The sequence below is a fragment of the Panthera uncia genome (genome assembly GCF_023721935.1).
Source record: "Panthera uncia isolate 11264 chromosome A3 unlocalized genomic scaffold, Puncia_PCG_1.0 HiC_scaffold_12, whole genome shotgun sequence".
Taxonomy (NCBI): domain Eukaryota; kingdom Metazoa; phylum Chordata; class Mammalia; order Carnivora; family Felidae; genus Panthera; species Panthera uncia.
In genome coordinates, this window is record NW_026057579.1 from 14,506,164 (window position 1) to 14,528,525 (window position 22,362).

The window sequence follows — 22,362 nt, forward strand, 5'->3', positions numbered from 1 at the left end:
CTGTGATCACAAGGTTTGAACGTGTGTGTGTCAGTGGAACCTATGGCTCTTCACATTCAGGAGAATGTCCCATGCATCCATTTGCTCTGTGCTAATGTTGCCCAGGACCCTGATGACCGAGAATATACATGTGCTAGAAGTCTGCTGGGATCCATGGCACAGGGTGGCCGTGACTGCAATAGCAATATGCTTTAGCCAACCCGACTGGCTCATTTAATTTCTCTCTCACTCATTTAATCATAAAAATTAGAAATTAAATGTTCAAAAACACTTTGCTTCATTTTAGCTATAGAATAAATAAACCAACAGAAGTAAGACTGCTGTGTTGTGAATAATGAGTATAGTGTCTCATGAGTAATTCCTTTCCTGATGCGAATTTCTAGCTATTGTGCCTTTAAGGTTCACGGTCAGCTTCTTTCCCTTGCTACTTCTACTTCCTCTCATCTTCCCTTTCTGAACTGGTAGTTTTGGTATCCAAACCATTCTTACTACACTTTGGAAAAAAAAAAAGGGAACTTATGTTGGCCCTTCTCTTACAATCCCCTACCACAGGGGCAGGGAGACATCCAACCCACACAACACTTTACGTGAAACAGGAAGCTAATAAGAAGAAACGTTATTTTGAAAGCCTCTTTTGATCCACCAAGAAGAGGGCAACTGGATTGCTCAGCCAGGTAACATGGGGAGAGAGAAGGGGGCTTTAGGTGGGTTTCAGAATCAAATACTAAACTGTGGGTTTACATTCAATTAAAGCTTGGGTGTGGGGATATAAAAGGCTTACCACTGAAGAATGTGCTTTTGCATGGCTGGCTGGATTTGACTGCTGGGAAACTTTTAGGGGTGTTAGCCTGGTCTGCTGGGGTGTCATGAGATTACTTGGAATTGATGCTAAATGCACATTAAGTCAGAGAGGTGTGTTTTTCTATGAGACAAAGTGAAGGAAAGGACTTTGAAAAATACTTGTTGGACTTACAGAAAGGAAACCTACTCTTTTTCCTAAAAGTGTTGTTAGAGTCATAGGTCAGAACTGAAAAGGCCTGGGGGTGGGGGAGCTACGTAGTCCCTTCAGCCTCTGAATTCCTGACAAGAAAGCTGATATCTGGAGAGAGAAGTGAAGGAAACTGCTGTTCACAGGACATCTATTATTGACAGTACTGACAGGGTCTCTACATACTTTCTCTCAGTTAATCCTTACAACCCTAGTTTAGAGAGGTGGAAACTGGCAGAGAGTTTAAATGACTGCTTCAGGGTGCCTGGTTGGCTCAGTTGGTTAAGTAACCTACTCTTGATTTTGGCTCAGGTCATGATCTCACTGTTCATGGGATTGAGCCCTGCATCAGGCTGCTTGGAATTCTCTCTCTCTCTTAAAATAAATAAACTTAAAAAAAAAAAAGATAGAACCACGTCTCCTGTCACTCTCTTAAGAGTTGGGCAAACTTCTCCGCTGTTTTATAGTCTGCTCAGGCCACCATCACAGAATACCACAGAAACAGAAAGCATTTTTCTCACAGTTCTTTAGGCTACAGTTCAAGATCAAAGTGTCAGAAGTTTTGGTTTCCCCTGAAACCTTTGTTTTCAAAAAAAAAATTTCTTTAATATTTATTTTTGAGAGAGAGACAGAGCATGAGTGGGAGAGGGGCAGAGAGAGAAAGGGAGACACAGAATCCAAAGCAGGCCCCAGGCTCTGAGCTGTCAGCTCGGAGCTCCTCGCAGGGCTCGAACCCACAGACCGCAAGATCATAACCTGAGCCAAAGTCAGATGCTTAACCAACTGAGCCACCCAGGTGTCACCTGAAACCTTGGTTTTCAGACGGCTGCCTTTTCACTGTGTCCTCACATGGTCTCCACTGGGCAAGAATCCCTGGGGTCTCTCTTTGCGTGTACAAATCTTACCTTCTTATAGGACCCCAGTCAGATTAGATTAGGGCCCACTCTCATTTAACTTAATTACCTCTTTACAGGCCTTATTTCCAAATAGTCATAGAGTGAGTACTGGGGGTTAGGGCTTCAACATATGGATTTTGGGGAACATAATTCAGCTATAACACTAATACTAAGAATAATATTTTCTAGTATCTAAACTGAATATGAATTTTTGGCAACTTCAGAATCAGCTGAGATGCCTGCCTGATGATCCACGTAGCAATTTTAATTCATTATTTTAGCAGACAAAGTGACTGATGGCCAACTCAGGGACTAGCTTATTGTGTTTACATGTGAATATAAGGATCTTCTTGGCTCCTTCCTCTATCTTCTTCCTCTTGTCTGTTCTCAGTGAACTCTGACTCAGTCAGTGGAGGTCTGATACCTCCAAGACCCATACATTTTTTGTGGGGGTAGAAAGGGAGGGAAGAAACTATAGTAGCTCCTGTTTACTGAGTCTTTTCTGTGTACTAAGGCCTCCCAGCTTAACGGTGGTAGAGCTGGAATTTGCACTCAGTCCTGACACCAAAATAGGCCCTTGCTCACACTCACGTGCTATCCTCATCCTTGCTTCCAGGCTGTAACCCCCCATGGCTCCTTCTCTATGCTGCCCCTCTGCCTAGAAATACCCTTCTGCCTTTACTGCCTGGTGAACTTTGGTTTCCTTCCAAACAACTCAAAAGTAATCTCTTCCAGGCAGAATTAAATATCCCTCCACAGGGGTTGCTCTAGAACACTGACCTTCAAAACTGCATTGACTACCACTCGCAATAAGAAATACATCTTCTAAGGGCGCCTGGGTGGCTCAGTCGGTTGAGCGTCCTTCTTCAGCTCAGGTCATGATCTCGTGGTCTGTGAGTTTGAGCCCCACGTCGGGATCTGTGCTGACAGCTCAGAGCCTGGAGCCTGGTTTGGATTCTGTGTCTCCCTCTCTCTCTGCCCCTCCCCTGCTCATGCTCTGTCTCTCTCTCTGTCAAAAATAAACATTAAAAAAAAATTTTTTTTAAAGAAATACATATTCTATCACTACCCAGTGCCAGGGTACATAAATAATTGAAATAAAACGTTCATGTGTTCTGATAGTTTTAATTCTATTTCATTAAAAATATATATCCTAAGGCACCTGCCTGGCTCAATCAGAGGAGCATGCGACTCTTAATCTTGGGGTTGTATATTCGAATCCCACATTGGGTGTAGACATTACTTAAAATAAAAACAGAAATAAACGTAAAAAAATTAAAAAACTAAAAATATATATACTAATTGTAACCCACTTAAGTTACTATCATGACCTGCTAATGAGTTGGCCGATTTGAAAAACTGCTCACGAAGATACTCTTTCTCGTTTTGACAACTTTTCTTGTTTCTCTCATCTCTGAAAGCCTCAGATCCTCCAGCTCTACATATAAATGTGCTGGGGTCCAGTTCTTTTCTGATACTGGTTCCTGAGAGGTTTCTGATTATCAGTTTCTACTCCTTCTGGGTTTCTACTCCAGGAAGTAGGACTTTCTGTATCTTCCTGTCTTTCTCTCCAGCCTGGGAGGCACCTGTTTGCCCCAATTCTCTGACAGATCTAAAAAGAAGTGTTGATTTTCAGTTTAGGCAGTTACTTTTTACTTGGTATGCGGATGGAGTAATGACTTCTTTATACGCCAGACCATAAAACAGAAGTCAAAAGGGCTTCCTTTAAAAAGAGAAAGCAATAAGGGTGCCTGGGTGTCTTAGTTAAGCGTCCAACTCTTGCTTTCGGTTCAGGTCATGATCTCATGGTTTGTGAGGTTGAGCCCTGCATCAGGCTCTGTGCTGAGCATGGGGCCTTCTTGGGACTCTCTCTCTCTGCCTCTCCCTTGCTCACACACACTCTCTCTCTCTCTCAAAATAAATAAAACATTAAAAAAATAGAAATCAATAATTTTTTTAACATCTATTTATTTTTGAGAGACACAGAGAAACAGAGTGTGAGCAGGGTAGGGGCAGAGAGAGAAAGAGACACAGAATCCGAAACAGGCTCCAGGCTCAGAGCTGTCAGCACAGAGCCCAATGCGGGTCTCAAACTCATGAACCTTGAGATCATGACCTGAGCTGAAGTCAGACACTTAACCGACTGAGCCACTCAGGCGCCCCAAGAGAAATCAGTAAAACTTTAAATTTATATGGAAATGCAAACAGTTCTTAAAAAAAAAAATTGAAGAGTTTACACTACCTGATTTCAAGACTTATTATAAGGATGCAATAATCAAGGCAGTGTGATAATGGCATAAGAACAGACATATAAATCAATGGAACAGAAGCAGAATCCAGAAGCAGATTCACAAATTCAATGGGTAAAGGATATTTTTTTCAACCAATCATGCTGGAAAAATTGGACATCTCTATGGGGAAAAAAACAAACTTCAACTCATCATCTTCATAAACAAAAACTATCCCCAAATGGATCAATGACCTAAATGTAAAAGCTAAAATTATAAAACCTCTACAAGAAAACTTAGGTGAAAATCTTTGTGGCTTGGGATAACAATGATTTTGTAGATAGGACACAAATAGCATGAACCAAAGAAGAAAAAATTAATAAGGTGGAATTCAGGGGCTCCTGGGTCACTCAGTCTGTTAAGCATCCGACTCTTGATTTCAGCTCAGGTCATGATCTCATGGTTGTGCAATTGAGCCCCTTGTCCAGCTCCACACTGGGCTGGGTGTGGAGGCTGCTTGGGATTCTCTTTCTCCCTCTCCCTCTGCCCCTTTGCTGTGTGCGAGCTCAGGAGTGCGTGCACACGCTCACTCTAGCTCTCTCTCTCTCTCTCTCTTTCTCTCTCTCTCTCTCGGTCCCACTCTCTCTCAAAAAACAAACAAACCCCCCCAAAAAAAACAAAAAAAAACCAACAAGGTAGAATTTATAAAAAGGAAAATGTTTTGTTTTCCAAAAGATATAAGGCCGTTGTATTAATAAAACCTTTGTATTAACCATGTTTTTAATATTTTATATTTTATGATGCTTGGCTTGCTTGGGGGTTTTGCTAGCTGGGAGAGCCTGTGCCTACCAGGGCTAACTAATTCCTAGGAATAGCGAAACACTTGTCTGTGTGTGTGCCTTTCTTATGCAAAACAACCAATCCAAAGACATCCCCAACCACCAACTTTACTAACAGGCACCAAGCCATTATTCCCTTGCCTTAAATCACTCCAGAGACACCATTATATCCCAGAGTTTGCCAAAATTATTCAAACTGTCCAATCCTAAACTTGTTCAAACTTGCCTGCCCTGCCTTACCCATTTCTTCCTGTGAAAACTATAATGCAGGCTGTGGGCTAAGCTTTCTCCTTTTCTCCTGATCAATTCCGGTGCTGCTCGGGCAGCCCTGTGTGATGTGGCGTCCCCTCCTTCTACTGGGAGTTGTAAGTAATAAAACTTATTTTATTGGTATTGATCTCTCCATTTGGTCACTCCATTATCTCCATAAATTAATTCCTGGATACAATCAAAGCAACCACAGATTAGGAGAAAACACTCACAGTACATATAACCAACAAACAATTTATATCCAGAATCTATGAAGAACTCTTGAAAGTCAGTAATTAGAAGACAACTTAATTTGTAAAATGGGCAAAAGATCTGTACACTTCACAAAAGATTTATGAAAGAATGATAAAGTACATGAAAAGATGTTCAACATCATTAAATGGAAATTAAAAATACATAATGAGATACCACTAAAATAAAAAAGATAGATAATGCCAAGTGTTGGTGAGAATTTGGAACAATTGGAACTGTTAATTTTACATGGTGGTAGGCATGTAAAATGGTAATAACCACTTTGAAAAATGGTTTGGCACCTTCTACAAAATTAACATACACTTGGGGCATGTGGGTAGCTCAGTTAAACACTGGACTTTGGCTCAGGTCATGATCTTACGGTTTGTGAATTTGAGCCGCATATCAGGCTCTCTGCTATCATACCAGAGCCTGCTTCAGATCCTCTGTCTCCCTCTCCCTGCCCCTCTCACCACTCTCTCACGCACTCTTTCTCTCTCTCAAAAAATAAACATTAAAAAAATTAACATACACTTTACCATATGACTCAGAAATTCTACTTCTAGGTATTTATCCAAGAGAAATGAAAATATATGTCCATAAAGATAGTAATATATGAATGTTCATAGAAGTTTCACTCATTATAGCCACAAACTGGAAACAAATCAAATGCCAATCAATCAAATTGATAAATAAACTGATCTGTTTATACAATGGAATACTGCTCAATCAAAAAAGGACTTAACTACCAATAAATGCAAACAAGGCAAATCTCAAAAACATGATGGTAAGTGAAAACATGATGGTAAGTGGTTCTCTTGACACAAGAGAACATACTACATTTTTCCATTTATATGACTCTCTAGAACAGGTGAAACTAATTTATAGTTAAAAAAATTGATCAGTGGTTGTTTTGGTGAGGAATAGGAGGGATGGATTATACAAGGAAACTTTCTGCAGTGATAGAAATAGTCTAAATATAGACTGGGGTATTATTGACTTGGGTGTGTACATTTGTCAAAGCTCCTTGCATTTTATTGTCTGTAGTTTTTGTATCATATATAATTATATTTTAATATAATAACATATACATACAAATGTGTTATATAATATATAATTATTATAATCATTAACATTTATTATACATAATAAACATATATACATCAAATACATAATATAATACCTGCATACAAATATACCATATATATGTATGTCTTGTATATAATTATACCTTAATGAGGTTGATATCTTTGTTTGTGTGTTGTTGTTGTTGTTTTGTTTTGTTTTGTGAGAGAGTGTGTGAAAGCAGGGCAGAGAGGCACAGGGAGAGAGAGAGAGAATTAAGCCTGGGATCATGACCTGAGCCCAAATCAAGAGTTGGACACTCAGCCAACTGAGTCACCCAGGAGCCCCAACGAGGTTGATTTTTTTTTATTAAAAAAATTTTTTTTAATGTTTATTTATTTTTGGGAGCGAGACAGAGTGCGAGCAGGGGAGGGGCAGAGAGAGGGAGAGACGCAGAACCCTAAGCAGTCTCCGGGCTCTGAGCTGTCAGAGCCCAACGTGGGGCTCAAATTTGTCAACCAAGAGATCATGACCTGGGACAAAGTCAGATGCCAAACCAACTGAGCCACCCAGGCTCCCCAATGAGGTTGATTTTTTAAATGAAGCAGTTTAAGGGGCACCTGGCTAGCTCAGTAAGAAGAGTATGTGACGCTTGATTCAGGGGTGTGAGTTCAAGCCCCACATTGGGTGTAGAGATAACTAAAACAAACAAACATAACTAAATAAAATGAATTAGCTTAAAACTTAACTGATATAGAAAGGTATGAAAACATATAGTAAATTAAAAAAAACAAACAAACGAATGTCAAACAGTATATACAGTGTGTCCCTATTTGGTGTGGAAAAAAATAAGTACAAAAGTGACAATGGTTGCTGCCTGATAGCTTTTGGTTCTGTTTTGTTAGTTTTACAGAATGAGGAGCAGTTGTACAAAAAGAAGGGAACACTATTAGAATCATCTTTGACCTGTGCATTTGGAAATATCATCTATTGAGATATAGAAAAGTGAAAATCTTTTTTTCAGAACAAGTAAGTATACTAGAAATTAAATCTGCTTGGTTGTATAGTGTGCCACCAAATAGGGATGATATTGAATGGAAATCAATCTGTGTCTTCTCCCCAACAGTTATTTGTGGAATTCCCCATAAATATTCTGTGGTTTTGAGAATTCAGTTACAAACATGGCAACCCATGATAACCGGCACAACCCCATATAGAACAGGATTTACGCACAAAGAGTAACCAGGTGTATGTTTTAAAATGTTGGTCCCCTGCCATTCCCTATTCAGCTGCATCCTCCCAGCCAGACAGCAAAGAGCTACACCTTTTGTGATCAAGATCACAAAAGATCAAGATCATTGTGAAGAAACATGGTGTGGATCCAAGTGGCAACCAAAATGTAATGCTTTCCACTTTGATGACTGGAGTGAGACCTGTGCTATCCAATGTGGTAACCACTAGCCACATGTATCTATTTAAATATGGATTTAAATAAATAAAAATTAAGTAAAATTTAAAATTCAGTTGCACAGTTGGGCGAGCCACATTTCAAGTGCTCAAGAGCCACCGTGGCTAGTGGTTACTCTACTGGACAGTGCAAACTGAGGACATGCCCATCATCTCAGAATATTGTACTGTATTAGCACTGGCCTAGATAGAATCTGATAAGAATGAATACTGAATGAATGAATGAATGAATGAATGAATAAGCAGCAGTGTTTTCACCTAATTACTTGATAAGAGAGGAGTATGGTAGTCCAGACAGGGGGAGGTACACCACGGTTAACAATAAGAATACCTTACAGTTACACAGCAGTGCACTTTTCAAATTTTAAAACATTTTTATGTATGTGACTTATGCGATTTTATTCAATCTTTCTCATCAGTCTTCCAAACAGAGAAAGTATCAATGTCTTAATTTTATAGCTGAAGAAATGTTAGTCTCAAACAGGCTAGCATTGGGTGCCTGGGTGGCTCAGTCAGTTAAGCGTCCGACTTCAGGTTATGATCTCATCATGATCTCACGGTTTGTGGAATCGAACCCTATGTTGGGCTCTTTGTTGACAGCTCAGAGCCTGGAGCCTGCTTCAGAGTCTGTCTCCCTCTCTCTCTGCCCCTCCCCCACTTGTACTCTGTGTGTGTGTGTCTCTCTCTCTCTCTCCCTCTCTCAAAAATAAATATTAAATAGAAATTAAAAAAGGCTAGCCTTGTGACCTTTCATAGTCTCTAGGCCTCTCTGAGGTGACATTTCTTTGGCTATCCAATGAAGAGCCTGGCTAGACTCAGACTCAAGGGTCATCTCTGTAGGGATGCTGCAGAAGCCAAGAGGACAGATGAGACCCTGGAGGGGAGAGGTAAGACTCGCTGACAGGTCATGTGCACTGTCATCTGGTACCATTCCAACTGAGGTTAGTGGTAGAAACTGAGACAGACAGAAAGGGAAGCTGGGTGAAATCCTGGGGATCAGAATGAGTGCCAGATGGTGCCTTTCAGGCCAGAGAGGCCTTGGGGTCTTCAGGAGGAGCACATCATTTATATGAGATGAGCTTAAGATCTGAAAAGCAGGAGCAGCCTAATACAGGAAGAAAACTAGTGCAGACAGTGCCCAAGAGTGAAAAACCAGGGAGACATTTCTCCAAGCTGTGAAGGGCTGCTTAGGTGCAGTGTGGTCTGCATCTGAGAGTTAGATCTCAGAGAGCTGGAAACAGAAGTGATACAGCTTCTCCGGGAACTTGGAGAGGTGCCAGAGCTCACCCCTGGTACAGACGACTGTTTTGCACACATACTCTACAGAAAAGACCAAATTCTATGGGAGGTAAAATGTGCTACTCCTTTGAGTGGTGACAGCAGAATCGTTGGCTAAAAACAGTAAGTAACGTATTGAGCTATTCTTTTGTATGAGATATTATACAGGAATTTTCATAACTTCATAAGTTCAATAGTGTTCCCAGCTCCAGTGTGACAGGTAAGCAACCAGGGCTGGAGTGGATCTGGTTCTTACTGTTTAGTGAGACCTGACTGTTGAATTTTCATGATTTTTCTTAGCCAGCTGACATGTTATTAGCTTGAAATCAGCCATGGCAAAAATATTTCTACCATGGAAATTGGTGACATGCTACAAATTAGGGCCTTTACCCCCAGAGAAAAAGGGTGTTTACATATATATATATACATATCTATATGTATATATATATATTAAAAAAAAAGAGTCTATTTCTTATATATATATATATGTAATATCATATATATATAAGAAATAGACTCTTTTTGTTTTTTAATTTTTTTTTCAACGTTTTTTATTTATTTTTGGGACAGAGAGAGACAGAGCATGAACGGGGGAGGGGCAGAGAGAGAGGGAGACACAGAATCGGAAACAGGCTCCAGGCTCCGAGCCATCAGCCCAGAGCCTGACGCGGGGCTCGAACTCACGGACCGCGAGATCGTGACCTGGCTGAAGTCGGACGCTTAACCGACTGCGCCACCCAGGCGCCCCAGAAATAGACTCTTTAATGTTTATTTATTTTTGAGAGAGAGAGAGAGAGACAGAGTGTGAGTGGGGGAGGGGCAGAGAGAGAGGAAGACACAGAATCCAAAGCAGGCTCCAGGCTCCGAACTGTCAGCACAGAGCCCCCGACACGGGGCTGAACCCACAAACCGCGAAGTCATGACCTGAGCCAAAGTCAGATGCTTAACCGACTGAGCCCCCCAGGCGTCCCAAGTGTGTTCAATATTTAGCAGCACAGCACTGAAATAGGCTCAGAGAGATTTAGCAACTTGCTGAGGTTACATAGATGGTAGCAACTAGCAGATCCTAAGCCAGTTTCATTATTCTAAAGCCCACAGTCTTACCACTATGACCTCCCTAGAGACCCTTTTATATTGGGGCACAAGACTGCTCCCCTTACTTCATGACCAAAGAAACACCATGTTGCTCAATAAAAACTCTGGGATTGAGGGTGGAGGGTTTTGCAGAGCTTTTCTTGAGGGCCTGGAATTCAAACATTTGACATTTCCATAGCTCAAGGTGGGTCCAGAGGGGGAAAACTGCATGACCCTACTGCTCTGTCAACAGGATGCTGAGATGTACATTTTACGTAAATAAATCGATGTGCGTGTCTTCCCCCATCTCCTCAGTGAATTTCATAAAGGAGAATAGTCAAGTGCTCATTCAAAGGATGGGAATGACTGTTATAAAGCAAATTGTGGATGAGCTATTTGTGTGGAATGTTCTGAATTACGAAGAAGTAAGTGTCATTTGCTGTGAGAAGGTTGAGCAGGATGCTGCAAGAGGGATCATTCACATGATTCTGAAGAAGGGTTCGGAATCCTGTAACCTTTTTCTCAAATCCCTTGAAAAGTGGAACTATCCCCTGTTTCAGGACTTGAATGGACAAAGTAAGTATCAGTTTTCTTGTATCTGTTCTACAAACAGAATAAACCATGAAGAAGATTCATAATCCCCACGAGAGAGCCTCTGCCCTCCTCCCTCTTTACATCACTGGGTAGTGGGTTTTGGTTCTGCGAAGGAAAAAGTCAGACACTCTCAGAAAAAACTCCCATTATATCCCTTGTTGGTGAAGCCAAATAAGTAATGCCAGGGTCAGGGATTAATGATTTAGTAAAGACTCATTTCAAAATCAAACTGGATAATGAAGGCACTTAAGTTAATGCAGTCATGGTTCTTGACATTCCTTAGGCCAATGCAGAATCGTTTTTAATAATATTATCATTAAATAATAACTTGTATTTTGTTTTATGATAGATTTTAATCAAGGTTAAGGCTTGATCTGGGGAAAGTTACCCCTAACCACCCCTCATGGCCCACACCACCCCACACCACCCCACTATTCTCACACACTTTCGAACTTAACCCAAACACAGACTCCTCCTATTTCCAATTGACTGCTGCAAAGACCATGTGGTGGAAAGAAGGAAACAGAAGACAAAAGGGGAAGAGTAAATATTTGGAACCCTTTGTGCCAGCTCAGAACTGGAGAAGGAAAGTAAAGTCACCAATGGAGTATTCCCAACATAAATCCCTCTTCATCCTCCTGAAAACTTAAGTTCTGGGGAAACATAGAATTGGGTCCTCTAACCTTACCTCTTCTCTAACAGGTCTTTCTAAGCAGATGTCAGAAGAAGTCTTAGATGATTTGGCTCAGAGTCTAAAGTATTTATACAATACTCCATCTTTTCTGAACTTCTATCCTCTGGGTGAAGACTTTGACATAATTTTTAATTTGAAAAGCACCTTCACAGAACCTGTTCTATGGAGGAAGGACCATCACCATCACCGATTGGAGCAGCTGACCCTGGATGGGCTGCTAGACACTCTTCAGAGTCCCTGCATCATTGAGGGGGAATCAGGCAAAGGGAAGTCCACTCTGCTGCAGCAAATCGCGATGCTCTGGGCTTCCGGAACGTGTGGGGCTCTCACCAAGTTCAAATTAGTCTTCTTTGTCCGTCTGAGCAGGGCCCAGGGTGGGCTCCTTGAAACTCTGTGTGATCAACTCCTGGACATACCTGACACCATCAGGAAGCAGACTTTCATGGCCATGCTGCTGAAGCTACGGCAGAGAGTTCTGTTTCTCCTTGATGGCTACAATGAATTCAAGGCCCAGAACTGCCCAGAGATCGAAGCCCTCATAAAGGAGAACCACCGCTTCAAGAATACGGTCATTGTCACCACCACCACTGAGTGTCTGAGACACATCAGGCAGTTTGGTGCCCTGATTGCTGAGGTAGGGGACATGACAGAGGACAGTGCCCAGACTCTCATCCGAGAAGTGCTGATGAAGGAGCATGCTGAAGGCTTGTTGCTCCAAATTAGGAAATCCAGATGCTTGAGGAACCTGATGAAGACCCCTCTCTTTGTGGTCATCACTTGTGTAATCCAGATGGGGGAAAGTGAGTTCCACTCCTATACACAAACGACACTGTTCCGCACCTTCTATGACCTGCTGATACAGAAGAACAAGTACAAACTTAAGGGGCTGGCTGCAGGTGACTTCACTCAGAGCCTGAACCACTGTGGAGACCTAGCTCTGGAGGGCGTGTTCTCCCACAGGTTTGATTTCCAACCGGAGGACATGTCCAGTGTGAACGAGGATGTCCTACTGACAACTGGACTCCTCTGTAAATACACAGCTCAACAGTTCAAGCCAAAGTATAAATTCTTTCATAACTCCTTCCAGGAGTACATAGCAGGACGCAGACTCAGCAGTTTGCTGAAGTCTCAAGAGCCAGAGGAAGTGACCAAGGGGAAAGGTTATTTGCAGAAAATGGTTTTCATTTCAGACATTACATCCAAGTATAGCAACCTGCTCCTGAACACATGTGGATCATCTCCTGAAGCCACCAGGAGTGTTCTGGAACACCTTGCAGCAGTGTATCAACATGGCAGCCTCCTTGGGCTCTCCGTCACCCAGAAGCCTCTCTGGAGGCAGGAGTCTATACAAAATGTGAAAAACACCACCGTGCAAGAAACTCTGAAAGCCATAAACATCAGTTCCTTTACAGAGTGTGGCATTAATCTATTCCATGAGAGTATATCCAAATCAGACCTGAGTAAAGAATTTGAAGCTTTCTTTTGTGGCAAAAGCTTATATATCAACTCAGAGAACATCCCCGATTACTTATTTGACTTCTTTGAACACTTGCCTAATTGTGCAAGTGCTCTGGACTTCATTAAACTGGACTTCTACGGAGAAGCTATGGCTTTGAGGGACACGACCACAGAAGACACAAGCAGGACTCAGGAAGGGTCCTCAGAAACCTACATTCCCAGCAGGGCTGTGTCTTTGTTCTTCAACTGGAAGCAGGAATTCAAGACTCTGGAGGTTACACTCCGGGACTTCAGCAAGTTGAATAAACAAGATATCAAATATCTGGGAAAGATATTCAGTTCTGCTACAAACCTCAGATTGTGCATTAAGAGATGTGCTGGTGTGGCTGGAAGCTTTAGTTTGGTCCTCCGCACCTGTAAGAACATTTATTCTCTCATCCTGGAAGCCAGTCCGCTCACCATAGAAGATGAGCAGCATATCACATCCGTGACAAACCTAAAAACCTTGAGTATTCAGGACCTACAGACTCCACGGCTGCCAGGTATTACAAACATCAGCAGTTTAAGCTATAATCAAGCCTGTTTGGGTGCCATGGAAATATTAGATATCATACAGTTTTGCTTTAAATTTTCTAATAGTTTCTTTTTTATTTTTAAAAAAATTTAATGTTTATTTTTGAGAGAGAGAAAGAGACAGAGCATGAACAAAGGAGGGGCACAGAGAGAGAGAAAGAGAGAGACAGAATCCAAAGCAGGCTCCAGGCTCTGAGTTGTCAGCACAGAGCCTGACCTGGGGCTTGAACTCATGAACCACGAGATCGTGACCTGAGCCAAAGTCAGATGTTTAGCCGACTGAGCCACCCACGGGTCCCTGAATTTTCTATAAGTTTCAACCAGATGTCAGGACTTGGAAGAGAGGTAGGAGGAGTGAGCAAGAGAGGTCCATAAGGGGGTAGACTGTCATACGGGGAGGCCCTAGGGAGAATTCCCAGAGCTGAAGCTATACGGTCTGACTGAATGGCAATATAGTTTATATGGTAGTGTGTGTGTGTGTGTACGTGTGCACGCACGTGCGTGCGTGCATGTGAGGTAGGTTAAGCTCATCTTCACTGACCTGTCCCCCTTCTCCATCTCCATCCATTACCCACTGCTTCCCTGCCAAATGGCATCCCTCCCCACTTCAATTCTGGGAGGAAATCCAGCCTGTAAACTCATCACTTGCAGGAGCTGGTAGCTAATTGTGTTGCTGGATTCTCATCCAGGAGATTGCAGAACATACCCACCCCACCCACCCCCAACGCCAACTATATTTCATTTTGAAAAAAGATTGTGGGGACAGATTTTGTCTAACATGAAGAAATTTCAGATCTCAGACACATACAAGTTGAGCCAATCTTTCTGAATAAAGGCAAATTTTCCCCAAATGCAAAATACTATTAAAGGTGAATGTCTGCCTTACCTGTACAGACCAGCTTTACCTGTGTAGACCAGCCTGCTGACTTGAACAGGGGCTACTTTGTGGTGTGAACCTACAGGCTGGCAGGGGCCTTGCTCTACTTGACTGTAATCCAAGATTACTTTTCATTTGCAATAGATTTCTCATCAAGCTCTGCCTCATCTGTCACCCTGTAAAGGAAATTTCATATCACTTTAAAAAGCTAGAATCTGGGGCCCCTGGGTGACTCAGTCGGTTAAGCGTCTGACTTCAGCTCAGGTCACGATCTCACGGTCTGTGAGTTCGAGCCCCGCGTCGGGCTCTGGGCTGATGGCTCAGAGCCTGGAGCCTGCTTCCGGTTCTGTGTCTCCCTCTCTCTCTGCCCCTCCCCCATTCATGCTCTGTCTCTCTCTGTCTCAAAAATAAATAAACGTTAACAAAAATTTTTTTTTAAATCTAGAATCTGGGGCGCCTGGGTAGCTCAGTTGGTTAAGTGTCTGACTCTTGATTTCCACTACTGGTTCATGGAATTGAGCCCTTGGTGGGGCTCTGAGCTAACAGTATGGAGTCTGCTTGGGATTCTCTCTCTCCTTCTCTCTCTGCCCCTCCCCCACCTCGATAAGTAAATATTTTGAAAAATCTAGAATCTCTTGCACAGATAATCTTTGCAACCTTCTACTTAATGCAGGAATCCCTTCCATAAGGTTCGGCATAGTCACCAAGACTTCATTTAGATTACCTTCTGTGTCAGGAAGCTCACTATCTCCTCTTGATGGCTATTCCTTTCTGCTGATCTTGCAAACTGTCACCTCTGTGCTGAATTTAGCCTACATATTATGTAGAGTTTTCTTTTGACTGTTTGCCAATATTTTGTTCTTAATTTTTAAAATTTATTTTTTAAGTAATATATTCACATGATTCAAATTATAAAACAATCTACAGTGAAACCTCCTTCCCTTTCACATCCCCCAGCCATGACCCTTCTGCCGGAGTTGTCAGTATTTTGACATTGGGAGATTGCAGTGTGAAAACACAGGTTACTCATTTCTCTTGACAATTGTAGGTCCAGCAATTGTGGACCTGCATCTTCACTTGGTAACAGTTGGTAGAGCTTCATGAACTTCTCCTGTGCCCTTTGGACAAGATACATAATATCCACATGGGCAGTGCCCACCTCTTCTACTTCTTGGAATGACATTATCTCCCTGGACCTTGTTGACATTTGAGTTTGTAATCAGTGCTCACTCTTTCTTATAGCTAAAAATTCAGTTCCCTGACATTTCTACCCAAGGTTGATTTCTATTTTTGCCCTCCACATCTCTTCAGAATATTCCTAGTTCATCTGTTTCTTTGCTGAATAGTATTACATTATATGGACATGCCACAGTTTATCTCATCACCTCTGAAAGACACGTAGGTTATTTCCAGTTTGGGCGATTATAAACAGAGATACTATAAATGTTTGTATGCAGGTTTTTATGTGAAACACAAGTTTTCAAATCACTCAGGTAAATACCTAGGAGTGGGATTGCTAAGCCATATGACAAGTGTTTGTTTAACTTTTTTTTTAAGTTTATTTATTTTCAGAGAGAAAGAGAGCAAGCACAAGTTGGGGAGGGGCAGAGAGAGTAGGGAGAGAGAATCCCAAGCAGGCTCCGCACTGTCAGCACAGAGCCTGATGTGGATCTTGAACTCACAACCAAGAAATCTTGACCTGAGCCGAAATCAAGAGTCAGATTCTTAACCCACTGAGCCACCCAGACACTCCCAACTTTTTTTTAAATATTAATTTATTTTTGAGAGAACGCAAGCAGGGGAGAGGCGGGTGGGGATAGAAGATCTGAAGCGGGCTCTGTGCTGACAGCAGCGAGCCTGATGTGAGGCTCAAACTCATGGTCACTGCCTGAGCCGGAGTCAGACACTCAACTGACTGAACCACCCACGTGCCCCTCGTGCTTGTTTGACTTTTTAAGAAATTTCCACGCTATTTTCCAGTTTGTACCATTTGACATTTCCAATAGCAATATATGAGGGGTTTAGCTGCTCTGCATTCTCACTAGCACTTGCCATCCTGTGTGTGTGTGTGTGTGTGTGTGTGTGTGTGTGTGTGTTATTTTTGTCATTCTACAATTGCCTTAAAATAAGAAAAAAAAATTGACAACACCAAGTGCTGACGAGGATGTAGAGCAACTGGAACTCTGGGTGTAGTGTTCTTTCATCATACTTATCTGATAAAATAGAAAACTCTTTGTAGGTTTGTTTGCCAACTATATACCTCTTTGGCCAAGTATCTTAAGTTTTCATCCATCTGTTGATTAGGTAATTTATCTTCTTTTTTTTTTTTTTTTTTTAATTTTTTTTTTTTAATTTATTTTTGAGGCAGAGAGCATGAGCAGGGGAGGGTCAGAGAGAGAGGGAGACACAGAATCTGAAGCAGGCTCCAGGCTCCAAGCTGTCAGCACAGAGCCTGATGTGGGGCTTGAACTCACAGACTGTGAGATCATGACCTGAGCTGAAGTCAGACACTTAACTGACTGAGCCACCCAGGCGCCCCAGTAATTTATCTTCTTAATGTTGAGTTTTGAGTGTTCTTTATATGCTCAAATGTGTATGAAGAATACCAGTCCTTTGTCAGATAAGTGATTTGAAAACATTTTCTCCCAATCTGTAGCTAGTCTTTTCATTTTTTTTTAAAATTTTTAATATTTATTTATTTTTGAGAGAGACAGAGACAGAGCATGAGTTGGGGAGGGGCAGAGAGAGAGGGAGACACTGGATCTGAAGCAGGCTCCAGGCTCTTGAGCTGTCAGCACAGAGACCGACGCAGGGCTCGAACCCATGGACCATGGGATCATGACCTGAGCTGAAGCCGGACGCTTAACCGACTGAGCCACCCAGGTGCCCCTAGTCTTTTCATTCTCTTAATAGCCTCTTTCATAGAACAAAAATTTTAGATTTAGTTGCAGTCATTTTTTTCCTGTACAAATCAAGCTTTTGGTGTCATGTCTAAAAACTTTTTGCCTAACCCCAGGTCATGAAGATTTTCTCCTATCTTTTTTTCTTAAAGTTTACATTGACATTTATGATCCATTTGGGTTAATGTTTATATAAAATATGATGCTTAGATCAAGGTTCATTTTTCTTGCATATGGATATCCAGTTGTTCTATTCACTGAAATTACTATTCTTTCATGTTTGAATTGCCTTTGTACTTTTGTCCAAAACCATTTGGCTGTGATTATGTTGGCTGTGTTTCTGGACTCTATTCGCCTATTGATTCATCAATTGCCAGTACCCTTGTCTATTTCTTGATAATTTCATCTTGTCTTAGTAACTGTAGCTTTATAGGAAGTCATAAAATTGAATAGTGTTGTTTCTACAACTTTATTCTTTTTCAGAATTGTTTTTTATATTCTGGTTCCTTTGGCTTTCACATTGTTTATATAATCAAAAACTTCCTGGATATTGGTTGGAATTATATTAAATCTATAGGCCATTTTAGGGAGAATTGATAACTTTATTTTGTTGAATCTTTCAATCCATGAGCATGGTTTCTCTTTCCATTTATTTAGATTTTCTTTTATTTCTTTTATCATAATTTATAGTTTTCATCATGTTTATCCTGCATATGTTTTATCAGATTTACACTTAACTTTTTGATTCTTTTGGAGTTACTGTAAATGGAATTTTAAAAAATTGGTTGCCAAATATTTATTGCTACTATATAGAAATGCAATAGATTTTTGTGTATCAATCTTATAATCTACACATTTGCTACACTCACTTCATGTCACTTCCAAAAAGCATATTTCTTCCTTTCCAATTTGTTTTTATTTTATTCTCTTGCCTTATTGCACTGATTATGACTTGCAGTGCAATGTTGAATAGGAGGGGTGAGAGTGAACATCCTCCCTTGTTCCTGATGTTAGCAACAAAGCATTCAGACTTTCACCAGTAAGTATGATATCAACTGTAGTTTTTTTGTAGATGACTTTTATCAGGTTGAAGAAATTTCCTTCTATTCCTGGGTTGCTGAGAATTATTATGGATGTATGTCAGATAATGTCAAATGTTTTTTTCTGCATCAACATACTTGATCATGTAGTTTTTCTTCTTTAGATTGTTAATACATTGAATTACATACATTGATATCCAAATATCGAAACAGCTCTGCATTCTCTGTATAAAGCCCACTTGGTGGTTGTATAATATTCTTTTTATATATGGTTGAGTTCTTTAGTAATATTTTATTGAGGATTTTGCTTCTATGTTCATGAATGATACTTGTCTTAAGTTTTCTTTTGTTTTATTCTCTTGGTCTGGGATTTATATCACTTGATAGCATCATGAAAACCTTACAAGTCTTATTATTAAATTTCCAAGTATTTGGAAATTTCCTTGTTATCTTTCTGTTATTATTTTCTAGTCTAACTCCATTATATTTGGAGAACATGTTTTAGCTAAAGAAGATGCCCATCTCTGACCAAAAAAACAAAAGCAAAACACTCTTGTGTCAATTTCATGAGCATTTCTTGCCCATGGAGAAGCTAAAATTTTTTGATTGGTAACAAAAATCTAGTAAATGACAAATGAACATAGTCAATTCTTTTTTCTTTTTCCAGGTGGTCTGACTGACAGCTTGGGTAATTTGAAGAATCTTATGAAGCTCATACTGTACAACATTAAGATGAATGAGGAAGATGCTATAAAATTAGGTCAGATTTTTATTTTCTTTGTTATTTTTATTAATGTAAGTTTGATAATAAGAACAGTTAACTTAAGACTCCTAGACACTGGTTGTGTCTGTATAAGGCAAGGATGCCTTTATCTACTTGTGTTACATTGATTTTCTAGACGTTTTTCTCCATGGCCATTCCAATCCTTCAGCACCATTTTAGGTAAATTGCACACACCTAGACTGTAACGCTTTGGGGGACAGAAGCCATGATATGTTTTTATCTTCCTGGCTGATTGACTATGTTTATATTTGAAGCATAGAAACAGTATAAAAAAGTTTATACTGCGGTTTCATAATTAAATAAAGCTTTGTAAATGGAATGGAACACAAGAAGGAATGTGGACCAAGAAAACCTAAACAGTACGAGCAGAATGTGTGGTTTGTCACAGGGAGCCAGCCTCTCCAGGACAGGGAGGATTCCCATTGAAGCTGTTTTCCTCCAGTGTCCCTGCTTTCTGCCCCCTCCCCCATGGCTCTTTTTTTCCCCACTGTTTGAGCCCTCAGTTAAATGTTCCTCAGCCTTATTCTTTTTTATTCTGCTTCCTGCCTAAAGACAACCTTATCCTATAATTGCAAAATGGCTGCCCTTTTTTTCATTACATGGCCTATATAAGAATAATTAGATTAATCCAGTGTTCAATAAACATCTCTTGCATGCCTATAAATTACTCAGAGTATTAGAGCTGGAAGGAGCCTCAGAGCATCTAGTTCAACTCTCTCATTTTACTGCCACTGAAACCTAGAACAGTTTATTGACTTGCGCAAGGTCTCACTAATTGGTACAAAGGGTTCAAAAATACCTATCTCAGATGATCTGGTCCCCAGGAACCAGTCTGGGGTAGGGGGCGCCTGCGTGGCTCAGTTAGTTAAATATCTGACTCTTGATCTCAGCTCAGGTCTTAATTTCAGGGTTCCGAGTTCAAGCCCCACGTTGGGTTCTGTTCTGGGTATGAAGCCTACTTTAAAAACAAAAAAAGGAACCAGTCTGAGCTTAAATAGACAAATCTAAATTTATTGTTTATTAAAGGGTTACTATACATAGGTTATACACTACACTAGGTACTTTTACATACTTCCTCTCATTGGATCCTCACAACAGTCCCAGGACATAGGTATAATTATCCCTAAATCCACAGCCAAAATGTTGAATAACCTGTCCAAGGTTACACAATTAAAGTATGGGATCCAGGAATCAAACTGACTGCAAAGCTCATGTTCACAACCCCTAAACTATATAGTTGACTATAAACAGTTACACTAGAAGCACACCAAGGAACTGAAGTCCCCATGCTACCCCTCTGAATTCAGACTCCACCCCTCCTAAAATTTGGGGGGAGATTAAGAGAAAGTGCTCATTCAGAATATTTCATCCTCATCCTACCAAAAATATGGTAAAAGGCACACATTGATATGCATTAAAATACTGCCCATTTACTATAGTTTTTCTCATGTTACTGAGAGAATGACCTCCTCATAGGTGACCTTGGTATGGTCCAAGAGATTGGAGAGTAATGGTTGAAAGAAGAACAACTCTCTTCAGCTTTTATAACTCAAGGTCTCTAGAGATAGAGTGTGGCAAGATCTGTGTGCAATTGTTCTTTGCCTTCTTTTTCAGTCCATTAGTCTATGTTTAAATCAAATTAACTTGGTGTCCTAATGTATTTCCTTTCCTACTTTTTGCAGCTGAAGGTCTGAAAAACCTGAAGAAGTTGTGTTTACTTCATATGACCCACTTGTCTGACATTGGGAAGGGAATGGATTACATAGTAAAGTCTCTGTCAGCTGAACCCTGTGACATTGAAGAAATCCAATTAGTCTCCTGCTGCCTGTCTGCCAATGCTATGAAAACCCTAGGTAACTGTTGCCTGCATTAAGTGAATGAGAACAGTGTAAGAGAACATGTGATACTTTCATACTAATGCATGTTAAGCCTCTCAAAAGGAAATTTAATTTTTAGAGAAACTGGAAAAGATAATAAAGACTTCCAGGTAATATCTAGCCTGTTTTTAATGATCTTCTCCATGACTGGAATGAAAATGGAGAATTAGGAGAACATTTCAGGATAATGGAAGATATTATAATTTTAAGATATGGTGAACAAAAAGAAAAGAAGAAATAAGTGCTTGAAACTTGGCACATGCTCTGTATATAATAACTGCCTAATAAATATTTAGATGATGGATAAATAAATGATTGAGAAGCAGAGAGAGAAGGATTTTCTTAAATGTTCTCAGGCCATCCAATTCTTACCCACTGCCCTTTTAAAATGCAGCTAACGTACATTAATATAAGAGTTGAGTCTTGGGGTGCCTGGGTGGCTCCGTCAGTTAGCGTCCGACTCTTGATTTTGGCTCAGGTCATGATCTCATGGTTTGTGAGATCAAGCCCCATGTTGAGCTCCACACTGACAGTACAGAGCCTGCTTGGGATTCTCTTTCTGCCTCTCCTCCACTTGTGCTCTATCTCAAAACAAATAAACTAAAACAAATTTTTTTAACTTAAAAAAATAAACTTAAAAAAAACTGCTCGGAATCTGTAAAATGAAATCATTTGTATGCTACTATAAACCAAAAGCTAGAGAAACCCATGATTAGAAGAGGCTAGATAAACACTAGGAAAACAAGGATAAGTAGATCCTTACTTCTCTACCTGATCCTGGAAACAGACAGACTTAGAATTATAAATAGCAGCTGTACTCTTTTTGAGAGGAGTTCCATGGGTTTTTTATGTTAAAGCACCAAACCCCAGAAGTTATTTTACTCTACAATTGGGTAAAAGTGATAATAGCTGGGGCAACTGGCTGGCTCAGTCAGTACAGCATGTGATTCTTCATCTTGGGGTCATGAGTTCAAGCCCCAGGTTGGGTGTAGAGCTTACATAAAAAAATAATTTTAAAAACAGCTAATAATAATAATAATAGCTAATAGTTTAATAAGAGTATATATCATGAAAAACCTCTTTTAATTAGAGATATTTCTTATTAGTCTTGATAGGAGAAACTTCAATTAGATTAAACAACCATGATAAATACCTAATGTAAAGAAAAGAACTAAGCAGTTTTTAGCTAGAGTGATGGTATTCTATGATTAATGTTTGCGTGTAAAATA

General features: G+C 40.4%; 1 protein-coding gene across 7 annotated transcripts in view; it reads left to right on the forward strand.

Moving 5' to 3' along the window:
• Window positions 1-436: 436 nt before the first annotated feature.
• The window catches only part of NLRC4 (NLR family CARD domain containing 4), a 38,058-nt gene continuing 16,132 nt past the window's right edge, over window positions 437-22,362 (forward strand). For 3 of the 7 annotated variants that reach the window (XR_007462428.1, XM_049652328.1, XM_049652334.1), the window contains exons 1-4: window positions 9,902-10,912; window positions 11,633-13,624; window positions 19,140-19,232; window positions 20,939-21,109. Coding sequence is in view for 6 of the 7 variants with exons in the window: in XM_049652328.1 (XP_049508285.1) it covers window positions 10,591-10,912; window positions 11,633-13,624; window positions 19,140-19,232; window positions 20,939-21,109 (2,578 nt within the window). In the remaining variant the exon portion in view is untranslated. Of the gene's footprint in view, window positions 7,547-9,901; window positions 10,913-11,632; window positions 13,625-19,139; window positions 19,233-20,938; window positions 21,110-22,362 lie in introns of those variants that run through there. The other 4 variants (XM_049652329.1, XM_049652333.1, XM_049652330.1 and 1 more) reach the window with 4 other exon arrangements.